Below are 22,713 nucleotides of genomic sequence, written 5' to 3' on the forward strand. Positions count from 1 at the left end.
CCGTCGCTTCCACTGGGTTGTTTCAAATGGGAGCAAATTAATCATAGTGGGCAGAACAAGCAAAGAGGTGAGCAGAGCCAAGCACGAACTAGCAATATCCTATTGGCGCGTTCTAGCATGTGTTTGCATATTTCCGTTAAGGAACTCCTACTCTTTGAAGTATGCATGTGCAATAACTCAATTCACCCTTGCACTCCTACAGAACACCATTTATTTTATTTTTTTTACTTTTGCAAAGGGTAAAATCTACAAAACGTAGTCCACTCTGTTTGTAACAGATTATAGTTTTGGGAACAAAAAACTGTATTGAGATCAAATGTTTTATTGATGAGAAAATTAGCAGAATGTCGGACAAAATCCATCTCACTCCATCTTCTCCCACTGCCGGCCACCGGGCATCCTCTCATCACCATATTCGGTGGTGAGTGGAAATGCATTCTTCTTCTTGTGAATATCTGCGAAAGACTAGATGCTTTTTGGCATATTGCCAACCTTTTTCAGTTCAGAATGTGCATTCCACATTGTGACAAAAAATACGAAATAAATACAGGGCAAAGGGTAATGGGAAAACTTAATTGCCACACCATCTTACCCTGCACCTATATGCTTTCCCCAAAAACCCACCACCCCATCCCACTACTTTGGCCCTAAACGATCCTACACCAGGCAGTCGGCCTGGGAGGATGGAACCCCTTCTCTCAAAATTTCCTGTAGATCTTCTGCACTAAAATGTCTCACACCATAATATTTCTCTGCTGCTGCAACTAACACATCTATCTTCTGTGATTTCCGCTCCATCAGTGCAGTGCAGTTGATCACAAAGGCTATAAAAGCAAGGAATTCAACCTTACTATAATTCATCCTCTCTGTTTCTCTCTCTCTCTCTCTCTCTCTCTCTCTCTCTTCAGGACCTAATCACTGTGGGCCTCCCAGTCGACTCCCTCACCCTTGGGCTATCCTCTACTCTCTTCACTGCCTCAGCTTAGGAAACGTTCTTCCCCAATCGGACTCTGGCAATCTCAACCTGTCTCTCTCTCACTTCAGATTCCCAGCTGCATGGGCACCCCCACAGTTGACACACTGTGCTTTCTCTATCCCAACTGTACACTCCCTCTGACTATGCCCTCCTGCACATTTCTCACATTGTGGGATCTCCCTTCTACACTCTGCTGCAACATGTCCGAATCCTTAGCACCTAAAGCCCCAAAGCGGGTTCGAAACATAGGCCCTCACAGAATAGCAAATATAATTGCCACCGGGTCAACGTCTCACCAAACGGCGAGCGTCACAAACACTATAAGTCATATTACTTCGTTTGAAAACAGGAGATGTAGGTATCTACACATTGAACGAAGGTGTAAACTCAGGAGACAAATCTCTGATCTTAACAGCGCCATTCTTGCTTTCATGTCATCGAACCTCCTCCGTCCGTCTCGTGTTCCTTTTTTTTCCTCAAATCCGTCTCGTGTTCCTTCTCTTTCCTCAAATCTGTATCCCACCGAAGATTATGGATAAACTGACAAGATACATGTCTCTCCGCCCTAACAACAAGGCAGTGGGCTGTCTAGCTATCCTTTCATTGGATTGGTGGATATGTCTCATTATTGCAATCCTATTAAAAATATTCGATGAGGGTTGTTGACGTGAACTGCCTGTATTCAATGGAGAGAGCTTCTATGTTACTAGCTTCATGCCATGAATATGCATAGTCATCTTGAGACAACTCTAAATAAAGTGTTTTTTTCCCCTCAAATTTGCCAGGATGTCACATGTCCTACTTATATTAGTACACTTGTAACAACTTAAACATTACGAAACTTCTATTTGATCAGATAAACCTCATGTAGCAAATAAGACATACACTATTTGGGGACCAAATTCGACACTCATTGACCTCCATACTAAACCTCTTTGCTTGGTGTGCGAAACAATGAAAAACGCCACCTGCTGGAGGGAGACAGATTTTCCGCAGAGTTGGGCCTCTCTTCCTCTCTGATCCCTCTCGTGTGAACGCCACCAAGTGGAAATGCTAACCGGATGCTTCAGATTCATACATCCGGTGAAACATCTGGCTTATTGTTTTATTTGTGATCAAAGTGCAGACTGGCCGATCACGTTATGACGACATGCGGAAGCAGAAACACGGGTTGAAACTAAAGACAGTACAGTCACATATAGAACAATGAGCAAGATATTTCACCAGACCTTTAGGTGTGAAGCATCCGGGTATCCACCCACTACCACATATGGTGATGATAGGAAGCCAAGTGTCCGGCAGTGGGAGAAGATGGAACGAGATGGATTTTGGCAGACGTTGTGCTAATTTTCTCATCGATAAAACGTTTGATTTCACACGCGCACTTCACAGAGTAGGAGTTCCCTAAGCAGAAATATGCAAATGCCTGCTAGAACGCGACAATAGGAACTCGCTAGCTTGTGCTTGGCTCTGCCCCCCGCCCCCTTGTTTGTTCTGCCCACTGTGACTCATTTGTCACATTGGAAACGAAAGACTGTGGTGTATCTGTGGTACAGTGTGTTGAAACTGAATTAAACATCGAATCATATGAGCAAAGGCAGCTTCAAAATTATTTATGATTGCGTCGTCCGCAACAACACTGAAATATTCCTATACGATTCAGTGCGCTCCTTAAAAAAAAAGCATAGCAGCGGGCTTTCTGTATTTCCTGGTTACTGCAGCATTATTAATGTGTATACAGGCCTGTACTGTGTTGACTGACTGGTTATGATACGAGTGGGACGGAACTGGGTTGGGCCGATTCGAATAGCACTTAGCCTGTTAGGATTTCCATTTTGCCTCTGCACCTCAGGAATCAGGTATGGAATCTTACTGGAGTAATTTTGGAGACCTATGATCAATCTATTCGTATCATTAGGGAGTTATCTGTTCTTTTCACCTTCTGCCTTTTTCTCTGCCTTGTAGCTACTCCCTGTTTTATGTTACTATCGTCATAGAATGCTAAGATTACTTAAAATTGTACTTTTAGATGTTAAATCTCTCTCTCCCTCCCCAGGCCTCTCACCTCATTCTCTCCTGACCAGTTTATTGCCAGAGTTAGTAAAAGCCTCAGTCCCAGTGGCTGTAGTCTGTGTGTGCTACCGCCCAGTGTCTTCACCATGCCCTGCTCGGCCCCTCACAACAAGGCCAGATGCCCAAAGTACCCCGGCTCAGAGACACAGCGGTTCCCAGTGCCTGATGACAAAGTTGACTGGAATACTGATTGGCCCCAGTACAGACCAGTGGGCTACACTGCCCCATCTGTGCTCATCAAGCCTGTATGGGCCGATCAGGACATCAGGTGAGTGAGAGAGAGAGGGTTTCAAATGATCTGTTTTACTGACATAACTGATTAGTTCATTATTGATGATTATTAAGTATTTTTACAATTTTGTATTATTTCACAGGTCTTTCTCCCCACGGTTTAACGCTCTGGATGGCAATGTGGACAGGCGGAGTCACGAGGGAGACTACAGAGTGGAGCAAGGCATGCCACTGTGAGCCTTCATCCAACACAGTTCTACAATGGTGATCCTCAGCAAGATTACACCATAATACACAACTTCCTACTTACAGACAACATCAACTGCATTCAAATATGCCACGGATGCCATTTGTTGTCTCAAATTGTGGAAATCTCCAAGAAAATCATTCTTAGCAGATTTGAATTCTGTTGAAGCTGATGTCATCTTGCTGAGTGTATCTTTACAATCTCCAACATAATGCCTACTTGACATGAGCTGTCAGAAGCAACTGTGGCAAATGTGTGACCCTATTCAAGCATTTACTAGCCAATGATAAGCTAGCATTCTGCAGCATGTTACTAAGCAGGGTTTTGCTACAGAGTTGTACATGTATATGACCTCATATCAATTTTAAATAATTGAATGTGTAGCAATTCATCATACATAAGCTAACTCTTGTCCTCCTGTAGAAATCCTCGCGGCCGCACTGGTTTGACTGGGAGAGGTTTGCTGGGACGATGGGGACCCAATCACGCAGCAGATCCCATTGTTACCAGGTAACTTTCCCACTTTATTCCATCATCTCTTAAGCTATGCATCTACTTTTCAGATTACTTAACCTAACCTTCCCACAAACTCTCTTTAAAGTCAAACCAACTCCTGTGCCCAATATTGGCCACCCCTACCCCCTAGGGAAAGATATACAGTTGAAATCGGAAGTTTACATACACCATAGCCAAATACATTTAAACTCTGTTTTTCACCATTCCTGACATTTAACCCTAGTAAAAATTCAATATTTTAGGTCAGTTAGGATCACCACTTTATTTTAAGAATGTGAAATGTCAGAATAATGGTAGAGAGAATTCATTTCAGCTTGTATTTCTTTCATCACATTCCCAGTGGGTCAGAAGTTTACATACAATCAATTAGTATTTGGTAGCATTGCCTTTAAATGGTTTAACTTGGGTCAAACGTTTTGGGTAGCCTTCCACAAAGTTGTGTGAATTTTGGCCCATTCCTCCTGACAGAGCTGGTGTAACTGAGTCAGGTTTGTAGGCCTCCTTGCTCACACACACTTTGTCACTGCTGCCCTCAAATTTTCTATGGGATTGAGGTCAGGGCTTTGTGATGGCCACTCCAATACCTTGACTTTGTTGTCCTTAAGCCATTTTGCCACAACTTTGGAAGTATGCTTGGGGTCATTGTCCATTTGGAAGACCCATTTGCAACCAAGCTTTAACTTCCTGACTGATGTCTTGAGATGTTGCTTCAACATATCCACATAATTTTCCTCCCTCATGATGTCATCTATTTTGTGAAGTGCACCAGTCCCTCCTGCATCAAAGCACCCCCACAACATGATGCTGCCACCCCCGTGCTTCACGGTTGGGATGGTGTTCTTCGGCTTGCAAGCCTCTCCCTTTTTCCTCCAAACATAACAATGGTCATTATGGCCAAACAGTTCTATTTTTGTTTCATCAGACCAGATTACATTTTTCCAAAGTGTACGACCTTTGTCCCCATGTGCAGTTGCAAAACGTAGTCTGCCTTTTTTATGGCGGTTTCGGAGCAGTGGCTTCTTCCTTGCTGAGCGGCCTCTTCCTTGCTGAGCGGCCTTTCAGGTTATGTCAATATAGGACTTGTTTTACTGTGGATATAGATACTTTTGTACCTGTTTCCTCCAGAAACTTCACAAGGTCCTTTGCTGTTGTTCTGGGATTGATTTGCACTTTTCACACCAAAGTACATTCATCTCTAAGAGACAGAACGCATCTCCTTCCTGAGCGGTGTGATGGCTGCGTGGTCCCATGGTGTTTATACTTGCGTACTATTGTTTTTACAGATGAATGTGGTACCTTCAGGCGTTTGGAAATTGCTCCCAAGGATGAACCAGACTTGTGGAGGTCTACAATTTTTTTTCTTAGGTCTTTGCTGATTCCTTTTGATTTTCCCATGATGTCAAGCAAAGAGGCACTGTGTTTGAAGATAGGCCTTGAAATTCATCCACAGGTACACCTCCAATTCACTCAAAAGATGTCAATTAGCCTATCAGAGGCTTCTAAAGCCATGACATCATCTTCTGGAATTTTCCAAGTTGTTTAAAGGCACAGTCAACATAGTGTATGTAACTTCTGACCAACTTGAATTGTGATACAGTGAATTGTAAGTTAATAATCTGTCTGTAAACAATTGTTGGAAAAATTACCTGTCCTAACCGACTTGCCAAAACTATAGTTTGTTAACAAGAAATTTGTGGAGTGGTTGAAAAATGAGTTTTAATGACTCCAACCTAAGTGTATGTAAACTTCCGACTTCAACTGTACATCTCTCTCAGAAAAGCCTATAACCCTCAAACTCAACTCTGGACCTCGAAGCCCGTGCCACTGCATTTTTTAAATTGTTCCCCTCTAATCATGTGTGTGCAATTAATGATTTAGACCAGGGACAGCGGATGTGTAATTAATTATCAGGTAGAACAAAAAAAACAAGACTTTGGACCTCGTAGGGTAAGAGTTGAATACCCCTGGCCTATGGAGTTAGGGGTAGATTTCCGTACTGTAGTTTAACCTGTCGCTACTGTATGTGTCACCGCCCTACAGGTGGAAGAGAGACTCAGCTGGACAGCAAGTGTCGCACCCAGTGTCCAAACTGCCAGTTTTGCAGTTTGTGTCCATCAAGAGGAGAGACTGTGGGGAATGGGCCATCCCAGGGGTCAGTGGGATTCTTTAAACTCCTTCCTTCCTCCCTCATCTGTCTAACCCTCCACATACAACACCCGTTCTGCCAGTCACATTCTGTTATAGGTCCCCAAAGCACACACATCCCTGGGTCACTCGTCTTTTCAGTTCGCTGCAGCTAGCGACTGGAACGAGCTGCAACAAACACTGAAACTGGACAGTTTTATCTCCATCTCTTCATTCAAAGACTCAATCATGGACACACTTACTGACAGTTGTGGCTGCTTCACGTGATGTATTGTTGTCTCCACTTTCTTGCCCTTTGTGCTGTTGTCTGTGCCATAATGTTTGTACTATATTTTGTGCTGCTGCCATGTTGTGTTGCTACCATGTTGTTGTCATGTTTGCTGCCATGGTATGTTGTTGTCTTAGGTCTATCTTTATGTTGTGGTGTCTCTCTTGTCCTGATGTGTGTTTTGTCCTGTAGTTTTAAATTTTAATCCCAGCCCTTCCCCGCAGGAGGCCTTTTGGTTAGCCGTCATTGTAAATAAGAATTTGTTATTAACCGACTTGCCTAGTGAAGTAAAGGTAAAAAATTATTATTCATAATAATACAAAAATATATATATATTTCCTCCTCTCTCACCTGCTACTCCCTCCTCTTGCTCACCTAGTCCTCCCTCCTCTTCCTCACCTGCTCTGAACCTCTGTATCATCTTGGCCTTCTCGGGAGCATAGGGCGTCAACCATGGCTCTACACCTCACTGTATTCTTATGGACGATGACATGTGTTTGTGTGTAGGGTATGGTAGACCCGGGGGAGCTGGTGTCCCTCACCCTGCAGCGTGAGTTCTCAGAGGAGGCTCTGAACTCCCTGGCAGCTTCCCCCCAGGACAGAGAGCGGATCCACGAGCGCATCACTCAGCTGTTCAACTCGCCGGGTCTGGAGGTCAGCAGGCTAGAAAGAATTTATCCTCATATATTTATTTTCATTTTGTATTTGTTTGTGTAGTTGACATAAAACACTTGTTTTCTTTCTCTCTCTCTCTGTCCTTCATCTACTTCTCAGGTTTATAAGGGCTATGTAGATGACCCAAGAAATAATGACAACTCTTGGATGGAAACGGTTGCTGTCAACTTCCATGATGATACAGGTAAATCAATGATTAGTCTTATGATATTATAGACCCTGATCAACAACAAGTTAAGGCAGTCTTATCTATGCAGGAAAAATGTTGACTAAATTCAATGAAAACCATGAGGATTTGGCTATTCTCACAGCAGGATAGCATGCAACATGTTTCCTTATCCTGTACATTTTTCCCCATTCTGCTCTTTATTTGTACACACATTGCAGTTCTCTGAAATTTAGATTTTTGCTCTGGTTACCTAGGTAACAGTGTGAGCGAGCTCCCATTGCAAGCGGGCGATGATGCCGGGCAAGTCCACTGGATCGACCTTGACTCCGTCCTATCCCTCTATGCAAGCCACTCCCAGTTCTTGGAGGTGGTCGCCAAGGAGAGGCATGCTCACTGGTAACCAAGGAAACTGTCCTCACGTTCAAGAGGATTGGCCGGAGCAAGGCCCTGCAGCATTATCACTATGTTTTGGCATCATGGCCTTGGTCAGGGAGTAACGAAACAATGAGAGCATGTCTTCTTTTGAACAAATCATGTTCCCATCAGCCCTGATTAGAGGGAGTGGTTACAGAGTAACCACATAGTAAACAGTGAAAAGCAATAGGTAATATACATTCTAAATATATATACACTATCAAAATGCATATTGAGGTTAGAAGCAGTAGAAAGGTCTAAGTAGTTACGGCCTTTTTATTTCACCATTATTTAACCAGGTAGGCGAGTTGAGAACAAGTTCTCATTTACAACTGTGACCTGGCCAAGATAAAGCAAAGCAGTGCGACACAAACAACAACAGAGTTACACGCGGGATAAACAAATGTACAGTCAATAACACAATAGAAAAGTCTATGTACAGTGTGTGCAAATGTAATAAGGTTAGGGAGGTAAGGCAATAAATAGGACATAAGAGGCGAAATAATTACAATTTAGCATTAACACTGGAGTGATAGATGTGCAGATGATGATGTGCAAGTAGAGATACTGGTGTGCAAAACAGCAACAACAAAATTAACAATTAAATATGGAAGGACAAAAACATATATAGTGAGAAGAGCCATACTACAAAGCTCACTAGATGGCAACAACTATGAACCACAAAACATAGAAAAGGGTAATAGGGCTAAAAACACACCACAAAGTAGTTTTAGCAAACTATTGACCCTACAGAAATGGTGAGAAATAAATTTGTGTCCTTCCATATTCAAGGCAAGAACCACTTAGACCTCTAATGCTTCTAATCTTAATATGCGTTTTGATATATCTATTTAGAATGTATATTACCTATTGCTGTTTACTATGTGGTGTCCACCAATGACTAATGTGTAACCACTCTGTAATCAGGGCTGATGGGAACCTGGTTTGCTCAAAAGAAGACATGCTCTCATTGTTTCTTTGTTACTCCTTGACCAAGGCCATGATCCCGAAACGCGTCTGAGTTTAGCTTTTGCTTCAATTAAAAATGCCGTGATCAAAAATAAAGGCATTTTAAACAATATCAGTCTATTTTGTTTGTGATGAAGCCAAGTGTTATGTAAACAAATATACTTTGGTATATGTGTGTAGGGTTAGTTGGTGGTGCAATTCTTTAATTTGATTTTGTATTACAAAACGTAACATGACTGACCACACAACTGCACAGTAGATGCATGTGCAAACGACATGATACCAAAGAAAAAGGAGAACCAGGAACTACACTACCCGAAAGGCGTTGCGTATTCTAGTTGGCTACGTGGCTCCTACGTTCCTTTACAACCGACCGGGGTGATTTAAACTTAGAATGAGTAAGAAGAGGGGCATTTTTTTAGCTCAATCTGGAATTTAATGAGTAGCTAGTTAATACTTTTATAGTTTAAAGCAACATTTGTTATTTTCATTGATACGTTTGGATTAACGTTTTGCAATGTCTGGGAAAATCAAGAGCCGAATCGCGGCAAATGCCGACTCGTTGTCTGGAAGTGTGTCTTGCGATGAGCGCATTTTACGAGACTGTCATCAATTGTACATCGATGCCGACAGTGGTGAGTTAGCTAATGTCTCACCAAATTAAGATTTAATGAAGATATCAACCAATTTCAGCAGACATTTGCTGTCGGAATGTCATTCAGCCTGTATGTTTAGCTAGCTATATTTGGTATGACTCATTGATTCTGACTAACGCGTTAGCTAGTAGCTAGCTAGCATTACGTTGAAAGGGAAGAGGGATTCATAGTTGTACAACTGAATGCCTTCAACTGAAATGGGTCACCCATTTAACCCAACCCATCTGAATCAAAGGTGCGGGGGCTGCCTTAATCGACATCCACGTCTTCGGCGCCCGGGGAACAGTGGGCTAACTGCCTTGCTCAGGGGCAGAACGACAGATTTGTACCTTGTCAGCTCTATAGTGTTGAAATGTTTGTTATAAAATGCATTTTACAAATCAGACGTTGGGACTATTAAGGGTCCATCTTCACAAAGCATAGTTCTGAGCAGGGCTGGCTCCAGGCATAAGTAACATAACCGGTGGCTTAGGGCAGGGTTTCCCCAAAGCCAAACCCTGGCTTAGCCCTGGCCCCCAAATATGTTATTGTGTTCATTGTTTTTAATCTGGGTTCAGCCATAAGGTTCTATCTGGCACAGAATGTTAAAAGTACATGCGTTTAATAGATTAATTAAATCACATCAAATATATTAATTCATGTTCATCACACATTTTGTTAAAGCGATAGTTCTCTAAAATGACAAATACACTATATCCTATAGATAAGAGACAATTTATGCTTGATAAGAAAGCGGTGTGGATGGTGTGACGTAATTGCATTCCAAATTGAGCTCCGTACCACATCGCTGTGCACCTCTCAAATTGGTTTACTATGTGGAGGGCTCTGTATAGCTGCATTGACATGAACCAAAACGTGCGCTCATAGTGGCCAGGGACTTTAATGCAGGGAAACTTACATTTGTTTTACCTCATTTCTACCAGCATGTTAAATGTGCAACCAGAGGGGGAAAAAACTCTACACCACCTTTAATCCACACACAGAGACCTGTACAAAGTTCTCCCTCCATTTGGCAAATCTGACCATAACTCTATCCTCCTGCTTACAAACAAAAACAGGAAGTAACAGTGACTCAATAAGGAAGTGGTCAGATGACGAAGATGCTTAGCTACAAGACTGCATTTCAAGCGCAGACTGGAATATGTTCTGGGATTCTTCAGTTGGCATTGAGGAGTACACCACATCATTCAATGATTTCATCAATAAGTGCATCAACGATGTCGTCCCCACAGTGACCGTACGTACATACCCCAACCAGAAGCCATGGTAGAGCTGCTGTTTCAAGGAGCGGGACTCTAACCCGGAAGTTTGTAAGAAATCACTATACCGGCCCCCCTCCTGTACTCCCTGTTCACCCATGACTGCATTGCCAAGCATGACTCCAACACAATCATTAAGTTTGCTGACGACACAACAGTGGTCACCGACAACGATGAGACAGCCTATAGGGAGGAGGTCAGAGACCTGGCCATGTGGTGCCAGGATAACCTCTCCTTCAACTTGATCAAGACAAAGGAGATGATTGTGGACTACAGGAAAAGGAGGATCGAGCACGCCCCCATTCTCATCGACGGGGCTGTAGTGGAGCAGGTTGAGCTTCAAGTTCCTTGGTGTCCACATCACCAACAAACTATCATGGTCCAAACACACCAAGACAGTTGTGAAGAGGGCACAACAATGCCTATTTTCCCTCGGGAGACTGAAAAGATTTGGCATGGGTCCTCAGATTCCTGAACAGCTAATCAAATGGCTACCTGGACTATTTCCCACCCAAATTTTTACTCTGCTGCTACTCTGTTTATTATCCATGCATACAAGGGATGCAATGGTACACAGTATGTTGTCAAATGGTTCGGTACGCCCCCTATGGTTCAATACGCACGTGGAATTACGATATGCCTGTCATTTTCCTATAATTTCCAAAACATGCTTATTGTGCTGCAGACTACAGGCACGTTGTACATTCAGATCCACAGAACCAGACTTGCAGCTTGTAAACAGGCCTGGCAGGCAACTGCTTGGGGCACCAGACCGTTAGGGGTCTCCTGAGGGCTGAAAAACTTAACTCCATAGCAATGTCTCAATGTGGCAACCGCAGTGACCGCAACCTCCCCTTCAAATCAAATTAAATGTATTTGTATAGCCGTTCGTACATCAGCTGATATCTCAAAGTGCTGTACAGAAACCCAGCCTAAAACCCCAAACAGCAAGCAATGCAGGTGTAGAAGCACAGTGGCTAGGAAAAACTCCCTAGAAAGGCCAAAACCTAGGAAGAAACCTAGAGAGGAACCAGGCTATGTGGGGTGGCCAGTCCTCTTCTGGCTGTGCCGGGTGGAGATTATAACAGAACATGGCCAAGATGTTCAAATGTTCATAAATGACCAGCATGGTCGAATAATAATAAGGCAGAACAGTTGAAACTGGAGCAGCAGCACGGCCAGGTGGACTGGGGACAGCAAGGAGTCATCATGTCAGGTAGTCCTGGCGCATGGTCCTAGGGCTCAGGTCCTCCGAGAGAGAGAAAGAAAGAGAGAATTAGAGAACGCACACTTAGATTCACACAGAACACACCGAATAGAACAGGAGAAGTACTCCAGATATAACAAACTGACCCTAACCCCCCGACACACAAGCTACTGCAGCATAAATAAATACTGCATGAATATGCAGTATATTATAAACTCAGCAAAAAAAAGAAACGTCCCCTTTTCAGGACCCTGTCTTTCAAAGGTAATTCGTAAAAAAACAAATCACTTCACAGATCTTCATTGTAAAGGATTTAAACACTGTTTTTGCTGAGTTTATAATATACTGCATATTCAAATATTAAATATTACTGCCCACTACAAATGTTACTGGAGTTATCTCTGCAGGATGGCCAGAATTAGGGTGAAATGCTTGTTCAATGAACCATAAACAATTAATGAACATGCACCTGTGGAACGGTCGTTAAGACACTAACAGCTTACAGATGGTAGGCAATTAAGGTCACAGTTGTGAAAACTTAGGACACTAAAGAGGCCTTTCTACTGACTACTGAAAAACACCAAAAGAAAGATACCCAGAGTCCCTGCTCATCTGTGTGAATGTGCCTTAGGCATGCTGCAAGGAGGCATGAGGACAGCAGATGTGGCCAGGGCAATAAATTGCAATCTCTGTACTGTGAGACGCCTAAGGCAGCACTACAGGGAGACAGGACGGACAGCTGGTCATCCTCACAGTGGCAGACCATGTGTAACAACACCTGCACAGAATCGGTACATCTGAACATCACACCTGTGGGACAGGTACAGGATGGCAACAACAACTGCTTGAGTTACACCAGGAACCCACAATCCCTCCATCAGTGCTGTCCGCAATAGGCTGAGAGAGGTTAGAGGCAGGTCCTCACCAGACATCACTGGCAACAACGTCGCCTATGGGCACAAACACGCCGTCGCTGGACAAGACAGGACTGGCAAAAAGTGCTCTTCACTGACGAGTCGCGGTTTTGTCTCACCAGCATTTATCGTCGAAGGAATGAGCGTTACACTGAGGCCTGTACTCTGGAGCTGGATCGAGGTGGAGGGTCCGTCATGGTCTGGGGTGGTGTGTCACAGCATCATCGGATTGAGCTTGTTGTCATTGCAGGCAATCTCAACGCTGAGCATTACAGGGTAGACATCCTCCTCCCTCATGTGGTACCCTTCCTGCAGGCTCATCCTGATATGACCCTCCAGCATGACAATGTCACCACGCACAGAATGAGCAGTATGGCTGATTTCCTGCAAGACAGGAATGTCAGTGTTCTGCCATGGCCAGCGAAGAGCCCGGATCTCAATCCCATTGAGCAGGTCTGGGACCTGTTGGATCGGAGGGTGAGGGCTAGGGCCACTCCCCCCAGAAATGTCCGGGAACTTGCAGGGTAACATTCTCACAGCAAGAACGGGCAAATCTGGTGCAGTCCATGAGGAGGAGACTCACTGCAGTACTGCAGCTGGTGGCCAGACCAGATACTGACTGTTACCTTTTATTTTGCCCCCCCCCCTTTTGTTCAGGGACACATCATTCCATTTATGTTAGTTATATGTCTGTGGAACTTGTTCATTTTGTCTGTAGTTTAATCTTATGTTCATACAAATATTTACACATGTTAAGTTTTCTTGAAATAAACGCAGTTGACAGTGAGAGGATTTAAACATTTTTGCTGAGTTTATATACCTCGCATGCGACAAGTAATAAGACTAAGCAATTATCCCATTAAATTATCTTTATCTGGCTCCATAGTATACATAGGAATATGCATGGAGACTTGAGTAACAGTAATGGGCAATGAAGAATAGAATTCTAAATACAAGTGTATTTAATTACTTTGTAAAATGAATGGATTCACGTACAATTCCTAAAGCTTAAGTTACAAGGAATTAACAAGAATTACAAGGCATTATTTTAATCATGGGCATTAATATGGAGTTTGTCCCCACCTTTTGCCGCTATAACAGCCTACACTCTTCTGGTAAGGCTTTCCACTAGATGATTGAACAATGTTGCAGGGGCTTGCTTCCATTCAGCCACGAGCATTAGTGAGGTCGGGCACTGATGTTGGGCGATTAGGCCTGGCTTGCGGTTGACCTTCCTATTCAAGATTTAATATTTCCCTTCACTGGAACTAAGGGGCCTGAACCATGAAAATCAGCCCCAGAACATTCCTCCACCAAACTTTACAGTTGGTACTATGCATTCAGGCAGGTAGCATTCTCCTGGCATCCGCCAAACCCGGATTTGTCTGTCGGACTGCCAGATGGTGAACCGTTATTCACCACTCCAGAGAAAGCTTTTCCACTGCTCCAATGACGGTGAACTTTACACCACTCCAGCCAACTCTTGGCATTGCGTATGGGGATCTTAGGCTTGTGTACGGCTGCTCGGCCATGGAAACCCATTTCATGATGCTCCCGACTAACAATTATTGTGCTGACGTTGCTTCCAGAGGTAGTTTAGAACTCTGTAGTGAGTGTTGCAACCGAGGACAGGCGATTTCTACTCGCTACGCACTTCAGCACTCTGCGGCCCGTCCTGTCGCTTCTGTGGCCTACCACTTTGCGGCTGAGCCATTGTTGCTCCTAGATGTTTCCACTTCACAATAACAGCACTTACAGTTGACCGGGGAAGTTCTAGCAGGGCAGAAATTTGATTAACTGACTTGTTGGATAGGATGCCATGTTGAAAGTCACTGAGCTCTTCAGTAAGGTCATTCTACTGCCAAGAGGTGTCCACATTCTTTTGTGTATGTAGTGTATCAGAGCTAGATGGTGTTACCTTTGCTTCTCAGAGGTATGAAAATGGGGGTTGGCAAGACCAACACAGACAATACTGAATTCCTAAGACAACACAGAGGACATTCTTGTGCACAGTTGATAAGAGGAGTCACTTTGGCGGCTGCCCTACACTTCTGAACGGATTATGATCAAGAAATTAGGTTTGGAACATTGGATTTTAGAGGATTAAATACAGAATTAACAAATGATTTTACCCATTGGTCATTTTTTTGGGGGGGGGACACACACCTTAGTTGCTTATAGATGAATGGTATTTAGCTACCCATTGATTCATGAAGAATATAATGTATAAATGCCTGAGCTTAGTTCAACAGTCAAACCCCATCAGAACCCTTGCATCCATAGCGTAGTCTATGGATTTGAAGTGGTTGTATTTGACTGAAACTGTGGTGGGGAGGACACTGTTAATATTTCAGTTAAGGATTGCCGCTTTAATGTAACTACCAGTAGGAGTTGTTAGCAATAGTTTGTGGTAGCTAGATTAGTTAGCTAGCTATAGCTTAGTGGCTAATACTAGTAAACTAACAGTTGATCAATCGGCTTTATACGAAACTCGTCACGTCAACGAGCAAGTTTTTAAAGCTAGTATTTATATCACCGCTAGCTAGCCCATGTTAGATAAGCTAAAGTTAGCAAAGTGTCCTGATCACATCCCTCCATGTCTCCATTCTAGGGCTGGTAGCAGTGGCCCAGTCTGTTGGCGTGACTCTGCTGGCACCCAGGAAAAAGATCACGGTCATGTTGATGGGCAACCACTCTGCCGGCAAGAGCTCCTTCATCAACTGGTAATGTTCAATCAGATCGAGGTTACCATTGACAGCCACAGGAAGAGTGGAGAGAAGGATGCACTTTGAAAAGTGTTCCATCAGAGACTGGGACTTTTCCCTACACTGATGCTACTGTCCCCTATGCTTCTCTTTGCTTCAAAGTCATTGTAATTGTGTGTGTGTGTGTGTGTGTGTGTGGAGATACACCTCGTATAACGTGAATACCAGAGAGAGTGCTTGTTAAAATGTCTGCTGTAAACTTTCTGTCTCAGGTATGTGGAGGAACACATCCAGCGTACAGGAGTGGCCATTGAGACGCAAGGCTTCAGCTTTGTCACAAGTGGCCGCAAGAGAGAGTCTCTCACAGTGAGTACAGCTGGTACAGTTCAGAGTGAATTTCCTCTACAACTTCAGTTTGCTCCTCAATTCATGCACTTTCGTTGAGGTACTTTGAGGGGTTTTACCTTTTCACTGAGTAAGTGCTCACACAGTGGATGGTGGATGTGTTTTTCTCGCAGAATGTAAACTTTGGCTTGGTTTCTTGGTGTATTTTAGGGAAATGCCACGCTGCACCTTTACCCACACTTCAAACCTCTACACGAGCTCAAAGGTGAGATTTCAGAGTTGATTCAACCTCATTCGTCAGCGTCAAAGTAGGACTCAGGAAACACCCCCCCTGCCCCCCCTGTAATACAGTGGCAAGAAAAAGTATGTGAACCCTGGATTTCTGCATTAATTGGTCATAAAATTTGATTTGATCTTCATCTAAGTCACAACAACAGACTAACAGTCTGCTTAAACTAATAACACACAAATTGTATTTTTCTTGTCTATATTGAATACAGCATTGCCTGATGTTGAACCGTGCCTCGAACAAAAGAGATCTCAGAAGACGGAAGATTAAGAATTGTTGACTTGCATAAAGCCGGAAAGGGTTACAAAAGTATCTCTAAAAGCCTTGATGATCATCAGTCCACAGTAAGACAAATTGTCTATAAATGGAGAAAGTTCAGCACTGTTGCTCCTCTCCCTAGGAGTGGCTGTCCTGCAAAGATAACTGCAAGAGCACAGCATAGAATGCTCAATGAGGTTAAGAAGAAGAATCCAAGAGTGTCAGCTAAAGACCTACAGAAATCTCTGGAAGATGCTATCATCTCTGTTGACAAGTCTACAATACGTAAAACGCTAAACAGCGGGAGTGGCCCAATCAGAGTCCTGACCTCAACCCGATTGAGACGCTGTGGCATGACCGCGTGAGTGGTTCACACCAGACATCCCAAGAATATTGCTGAACTGAAACAGTTTTGTAAAGAGGAATGGTCCAAAATTCCTTCTGACCGTTGATCAGGTCTGATCCGCAATTACAGAAAACGTTTGGTTGAGGTTATTGCTGCCAAAGGAGGGTCAACCAGTTATTAAATCCAAGGGTTCACATACTTTTCCCACCCTGCACTGTGAATGTTTACACGGTGTGTTCAATAAAGACATGAACACGTGTTATTAGTTTAAGCAAACTGTCTTTGTCTATTGTTGTGACTTAGATGAAGATCAGATCAAATTTTATTTGATCAAAATGTATGCATAAGTCCAGGTAATTCCATAGGGTTCACATACTTTTTCTGGCCACTGTATATGATGTGATAGTCATGCTGTCATCACCATTGTATTTCTGACAAACCATTCTAAACATTAGTCAGCACTTAGTGATATGTTTGAAAATACCATTTGAGTAAAGGTCTCTCCCCCTCCCACACACTCACTCTTTCATCACTTTCATTTTTCTTTCTCTCTCTGCCTGTAGGTGTGTCTGAGTACCTGGGTACTGAGATCTGCACTTCGAGGCAAAAGCGCTTCAGCCTGGTGACGTTTGTGGACTCTCCTGGCCTGGTAGACGGGGACATGAAGTACCCCTTCGATGTGGACCAGGCCATCATGTGGCTGGGTAGGTCACCACAATATGGCGCTGTGTGTGTGGTGTAGGGTGTGTAATTCTGTGAAGGTACTGTTGACTTTACAGCATGTTTTCTTATTCATCTCTGTGTTTCATCATGACACACACACACACACACACACACACCATCTGTGTGTAAAGATGGCTACAGTATTTAATGTTTCTGCATTTCTCTATCTGGCTAATTGAACAGAACATAACAGGCTCGTCTCTGTCCCATCCCAGGCGAGCTGTGTGACCTCATCCTGGTGTTCTTTGACCCCATGGGCCAGGCGCTGTGCAAACGCACCCTCAACATCGTGGAGAAGCTCAACGAGAAGCACGGCGACCGTCTGCGCTTCTACCTCAGTAAGGCCGACGAGGCCGGGGGAGAGTCGGACAGACAGGTACCCCCCCCCCCCCCCCCCCCCCCCCACACACACACACACACACACTCTAGTGGGAAATGTTAAGATTAATAAAATTCATGTTCAGTTAAGTGCTTAACACAATGCATTATGCTTTTCCTTTTCTGTAATGCACATGATTCTGTTCATGCAAGGTTTTTTGGTCACTAGACTTGGAGGCCAGACAGGTTATGGACAGTTACCCTTCACGTCTGCTGATAGTATTGGTGCCAGTTCCGAGGACACACTGGTTTTCTCTGCGTCCTTGCTGGAGGTTTCGTACAAAACCAGAGATAAAAAAATTAACTTTAACAACGACCGCTTTTGTGTCTATTACACCTGGAAATTCCCTATTACACACACTTTATACATATCTACAATATCAACAAGGTTGACAGTTGGCTGGGACGGAGTTGGCCAGTTTTATTTTATAATCCAATCAAGTAAATGTCAGTTGGCTTTTCATAGCCGATCATTCAGAGTATCTCTACCGCTCCTACTGTTTCTAGAGCGTTGAACAGGTAGCACGTCCGATGAGCAGGTCAGGGTTCCATAGCCGCAGGCAGAACAGTTGAAACTGGAGCAGCAGCATGGTCAGGTGGACTGGGGACAGCAAGGTGTCGTCATGCCAGGTAGTCCTGAGGCATGGTCCTAGGGCTCAGGTCCTCCTCCGAGAGAGAGAGAATTAGAGAGAGCATACTTAAATTCACACAGGACACTGGATAAGACAGGAGAAATACTCCAGATGTAACAGACTGACCCTAGCCCCCCGACACACAAACTACTGCAGCATAAATACTGGAGGCTGAGACAGGAGGGGTCAGGAGACACTGTGGTCCCGTCGGACTATACCCCCGGACAGGGCCAAACAGGAAGGATATAACCCCACCCACTTTGCCAAAGCACAAGCCCCCACACCACTAGAGGGATATCTTCAACCACCAACTTACCATCCTGAGACGAGGCCGGGTATAGCCCACGAAGATCTCCGCCACAGCACAACCCAAGGGGGTGCGCCAACCCAGACAGGAAGATCACGTCAGTGACTGATGCACCCCTCCTAGGGACGGCATGGAAGAGCACCAGTAAGCCAGTGACTCAGCCCCTGTAATAGGGTTAGAGGCAGAGAATCCCGGTGGAGAGAGGAACCGGGGAACCGGCCTGGCAGAGACAGCAAGGGCGGTTTGTTGCTCCAGAGCCTTTCCGTTCACCTTCACACTCCTGGGCCAGACTACACTCAATCATAGGACCCACTGAAGAGATGAGTAAAGGCCTTCAGTAAAGGCTTAAAGGTCTGACGCCATTTACCACCTTCACAAGTGCAGTCTCAGTGCTATGATGGGGTCTAAAACCAGACTGAATCGTTTCGTATACATTGTTTGTCTTCAGGAAGGCAGTGAGTTGCTGCGCAAAACAGCTTGTTCAATTTTGTTTGAGATGAATGGGAGATTCGATTTGATATAGGCCTATAGTTAAAAATATATATTTTCTGGGTCATTTGACTTTTTCAAGAGAGGCTCTATTACTGCCACTTGTAGTGAGTTTGGTACACATCCGGTGGATAGAGAGCTGTTTATTATGTTCAACATAGGAGGGCCAAGCACAGGAAGCAGCTCTTTCAGTAGTTTAGTTGGAATAGGGTCCAGTATGCAGCTTGAAGGTTGAGGCCATGATTATTTTCATCAATGTGTCGAGATATCGTACTAAAAAACTTGTCTCCGTTGAACTTAGGTCCTGGCAGAGTTGTGCAATTAAATGTTATTAGTCACATGTACTTACTTACGATCCCCTAAACAACAATGCAGTTTAAAAAAATACAGATAAGAATAAGAAATAAAAGTAACAAGTAGTTCAAGTGCAGCAGTAAAATAACAATAGCGAGACTATACACAGGGGGGTAAAGGTACAGAGTCAATGTGCGGAGGCACCGGTTAGTTGAGGTCATTTGTACATGTAGGTAGAGTTATTAAAGTGACTATGCATAGATAACAACATCGTAGCAGTAGTGTATAAGAGGGGGGTGGTTGCTGCTTGAAATTTCTGTTTAGTTTATAACATCAACTAATCTCCCTGTCATGTGAATGGCTGTTTCAGAGGGTGATGATGCAGATAGTCCAGGAGCTGTGCAAGCGGCCGGGACTCAACAAGTGTGGCTTTGACATGCCTACCATCTATGTCCCCAACCCCAACAAGGTAGCCACCGCACCCACCTTTTTGTACACTGCACCTGAAAGGCACTGGATATGCCAACCTGGGCAATCTTGGGACTATCCTAGCTAAACAAATCAAATGTATGTATACTATGTACGTATGTTTTGAACTTCACTTCCGCCTGCTTGTCCCAACCCCAGCCCAGTCGCTGTGTGAACCAGATTGAGGAGGCATGTCGCACCATCGAGAAGACCATCAACCAGACGGTCCAGAACACACTCAACTCACTAGAGAAGGACTGTGAGCTCATCACTAAGGCCATTGCAGATACACTCAGCCACGACAGGTAACACACGCCTGCGTATTTAGTGTGTTTTACACCTACACTCATTCTCAACTTGCTGAAAAAACAGTGACTGGGGATATTGTCGATGACACGAGCACACATCACTGATCTTCTCTCCTTTCCAACACAACAATCTCTCTCTCTCTGTCTCTCAGGCAGACGAGTGTAGATAACCGGCGGGCGCGCTGTAAGGGCTGTGTGTTGGCTCTGCTGGGCTTCAGTGTGCCCTTCATGCTGATGGCAGCCCTGGTGCTGGGCAGCCTCTCCAGAGAGCTGCTAGAGATGTCCCTGGGGCATGATGGCATTGAGGCCCTCTCTCTCTACCTGGTCAGTGTCTTTGTAAGAGAGTGACAGAGTGAAGGGGTGTGGGGAGGGGTGTTAATCTGACCATGGTCGTGTGTGTGAGACGGAGTGGGGGAAGTTTTTGTGTTTGTTTGACTCTTTGCCCTTTGTCCCCAACAGACTCCTGTAGTGAGAGTGTTTGAATCTATGTCCGTGGAGTACCAGCTCTACAGTTGTGGCGGACTCATCTTCCTCTCCTTCCTACTCCTCATCCTTGCCCGCTTCTCTTTCAGGTAAGAGCTGAGCACACTCTCAAACTGCGGGATCTTGTTCAACTTCAAGTGCCACCAGTTATCAATTAATTATGCCTAAAGCATCTCTCTCTCTCTGCAGATCTCGGCCCACTCTCTCTGGCCGACAGAAGAGGCAGCTACAGGAAAAGCTGGATTATGTGCAGGAGGTGGTAAAGACCAAGAAGGTAGTGTGTGTGTGTGTGTGTGTGTGTGTGTGTGTGTGTGTGTGTGTGTGTGCGCGCGCGCGTGTGCTTGTCCACTAACAGCGTATCTCTCCCTTCCTGTAGAAGAAGCTCTATGAGGAATACCTTCGCCAGAGTGTGGGTGATCAAGATATGGACTGATAGAAAAAGCAAGGGATGGAAAGATTGGAGGAAACCACAGAAGTACCACTTAACATTCTCACTGTAGAGGACCAAATGTAATGTAGGGTTTAAACTGTTCATGCTTTACCTTCCTGGCCATGCCTTTATGGTGCATTTATGACAAGTTGGAAACTCGGGGGCTGTTCAATGTTGGTCATCAGAGGCCAAAACACTTCTGGTGTTAATCCTGTCCTTCTAATCAGGGACTGATTCAGACCTGGGACATCAGGTGAGTGAAATTAACCACCAGGTGGAAAACCTGGGCCTCCTCTTTCTACAACGAATTTCCAAGTCGAAAATGTTGGAGTTTCCGACTTGTCTTGAACGCACCAGTTACGCGTCTCTCGGGCGCGAGAGACACTTGTCCAAGTGTTGTCAGTCCAATGTCTGTTCATTCATGTTATTGTAAACCATAGATCACCTTTAATGTCTGATACAGTAAGCTCTTAGAAACCAACTCCTAACTGTGGTACTCATTCATTTACCAGTGTTTCACTCCCATGTTAACTGATTGTTGTTTTTCAAATCCTCATGCAAACTGGCATCATGGGACCGGTATTTTTGTATGAGAGAATTCTGTGCACTAACTACATTATGAATTGAACAAAGCATTTATATATATTTGTTTCAAAGTTTTTTTGGTAGCCACAGCTGTGCCTGTTTGCTCAGACAAACACCTATGATGCAATATAAACCAATAACATTTACATGGGACCTGTGTTTTTGTACAAGGTGAACTCAGCAATCCGTGTCTCTGTAAGTAAATCGGCATCAAAGGACTTTTGCAGGGCTGTTTACTTGCTGTTCCTTTTGTTCACATGTAACTGTTTCAAAGCTGCAATTGTGCACTTCCACATATTTTCTGACCTTGATTATGTCAACTGATACTAACTGTAAGACTATGTAATGGGAGACTCATGAATAAGCACAACGGCTGCTTTGTACTGATGTGTGACCAAGCAGTTAACAACCATGATCTGACACCGAGAGCCTGTTCTCTTTTTTTTATTTTTTTTTATAACTTTTTTTTATACTTTTCCTACATTTACTGTTTCATTCAAAATTATATAATTAAAACGCACAGTTTGTACAAACCAATGTTTTCAGTTCAGCAGGTGTCATGAATTTTTAGAATATCGACCCCATGTTTGGCATCAGCCAAGCCAACCTCTTATTTCCATACGGGCAGTGAGAAAATTGATGTCACATTTGTTAACCTATTGTGTGGCGTGTAGTGTCCCCCCCCCAAATAGGATTTGAGCAGGCAGCATCACATTTTCAAACCACTTTACGTGGTTAAAAATAGTTTAGGCATTTAATCAACTGACCTACACCCCAAGGAGCAAGCTAAGCAAAAGGACAGTGGCCAGGAAGCATTCCCTAGAATGAGGGAACCTGGAGGGGAACCAGGCTCCGAGGGGTGCCTAGTTCTCTTCTGTCTGTACCGGGTAGTCCAGGCATACTGCATTTCTGAAGCTCCTCTGAAGAGTTTGGTGAGGGAATGGAACATCCTGA

At 44.1% G+C, this 22,713-nt stretch overlaps 2 protein-coding genes across 3 annotated transcripts; both read left to right on the forward strand.

Annotated features, from left to right (window-relative positions):
* The first annotated feature begins 424 nt into the window (after positions 1-424).
* Positions 425-8,795, forward strand: LOC109893108 (nudix (nucleoside diphosphate linked moiety X)-type motif 9). 2 transcript variants are annotated; one of them, XM_020486159.2, is made up of 8 exons: positions 425-2,835; positions 3,033-3,317; positions 3,424-3,513; positions 3,951-4,037; positions 6,084-6,195; positions 6,964-7,110; positions 7,231-7,315; positions 7,555-8,795. In XM_020486159.2, exons 1-8 carry the CDS (start codon positions 2,744-2,746, stop codon positions 7,698-7,700), a joined length of 1,044 nt encoding a protein of 347 aa, XP_020341748.1. In that variant the 5' UTR covers positions 425-2,743; the 3' UTR covers positions 7,701-8,795. The 2 variants fall into 2 exon arrangements, 1 of the variants encoding a protein (XP_020341748.1); XR_004210359.1 differs by having other exon boundaries at positions 2,474-2,835; positions 3,424-3,544.
* A 208-nt stretch (positions 8,796-9,003) lies between these two features.
* Positions 9,004-22,287, forward strand: si:ch211-11k18.4 (uncharacterized). Its single transcript, XM_020486147.2, has 12 exons — positions 9,004-9,318; positions 15,331-15,442; positions 15,697-15,790; positions 15,980-16,034; positions 17,226-17,366; positions 17,601-17,761; positions 19,856-19,954; positions 20,113-20,258; positions 20,414-20,585; positions 20,721-20,833; positions 20,934-21,018; positions 21,121-22,287. The coding sequence occupies exons 1-12, from the start codon at positions 9,201-9,203 to the stop codon at positions 21,175-21,177; spliced, it is 1,353 nt and encodes a 450-aa protein (XP_020341736.1). The 5' UTR covers positions 9,004-9,200; the 3' UTR covers positions 21,178-22,287.
* The last annotated feature ends 426 nt before the right edge of the window (positions 22,288-22,713 follow it).

This window comes from Oncorhynchus kisutch, linkage group LG6, assembly GCF_002021735.2.
Source record: "Oncorhynchus kisutch isolate 150728-3 linkage group LG6, Okis_V2, whole genome shotgun sequence".
NCBI lineage: Eukaryota > Metazoa > Chordata > Actinopteri > Salmoniformes > Salmonidae > Oncorhynchus > Oncorhynchus kisutch.

Bases quoted from the DNA above. Each gene is read 5' to 3' on its own strand.
- LOC109893108 (XM_020486159.2), top strand. From the start codon at position 2,744: ATGATACGAGTGGGACGGAACTGGGTTGGGCCGATTCGAATAGCACTT. The intron at 3,318-3,423 runs GTGAGTGAGAGA...ATTATTTCACAG, and splicing joins TGGGCCGATCAGGACATCAG to GTCTTTCTCCCCACGGTTTA. The intron at 7,111-7,230 runs GTCAGCAGGCTA...TCTACTTCTCAG, and splicing joins TCAACTCGCCGGGTCTGGAG to GTTTATAAGGGCTATGTAGA.
- si:ch211-11k18.4 (XM_020486147.2), top strand. From the start codon at position 9,201: ATGTCTGGGAAAATCAAGAGCCGAATCGCGGCAAATGCCGACTCGTTG. The intron at 15,443-15,696 runs GTAATGTTCAAT...TTTCTGTCTCAG, and splicing joins AAGAGCTCCTTCATCAACTG to GTATGTGGAGGAACACATCC. The intron at 20,834-20,933 runs GTAAGAGCTGAG...CTCTCTCTGCAG, and splicing joins CTTGCCCGCTTCTCTTTCAG to ATCTCGGCCCACTCTCTCTG.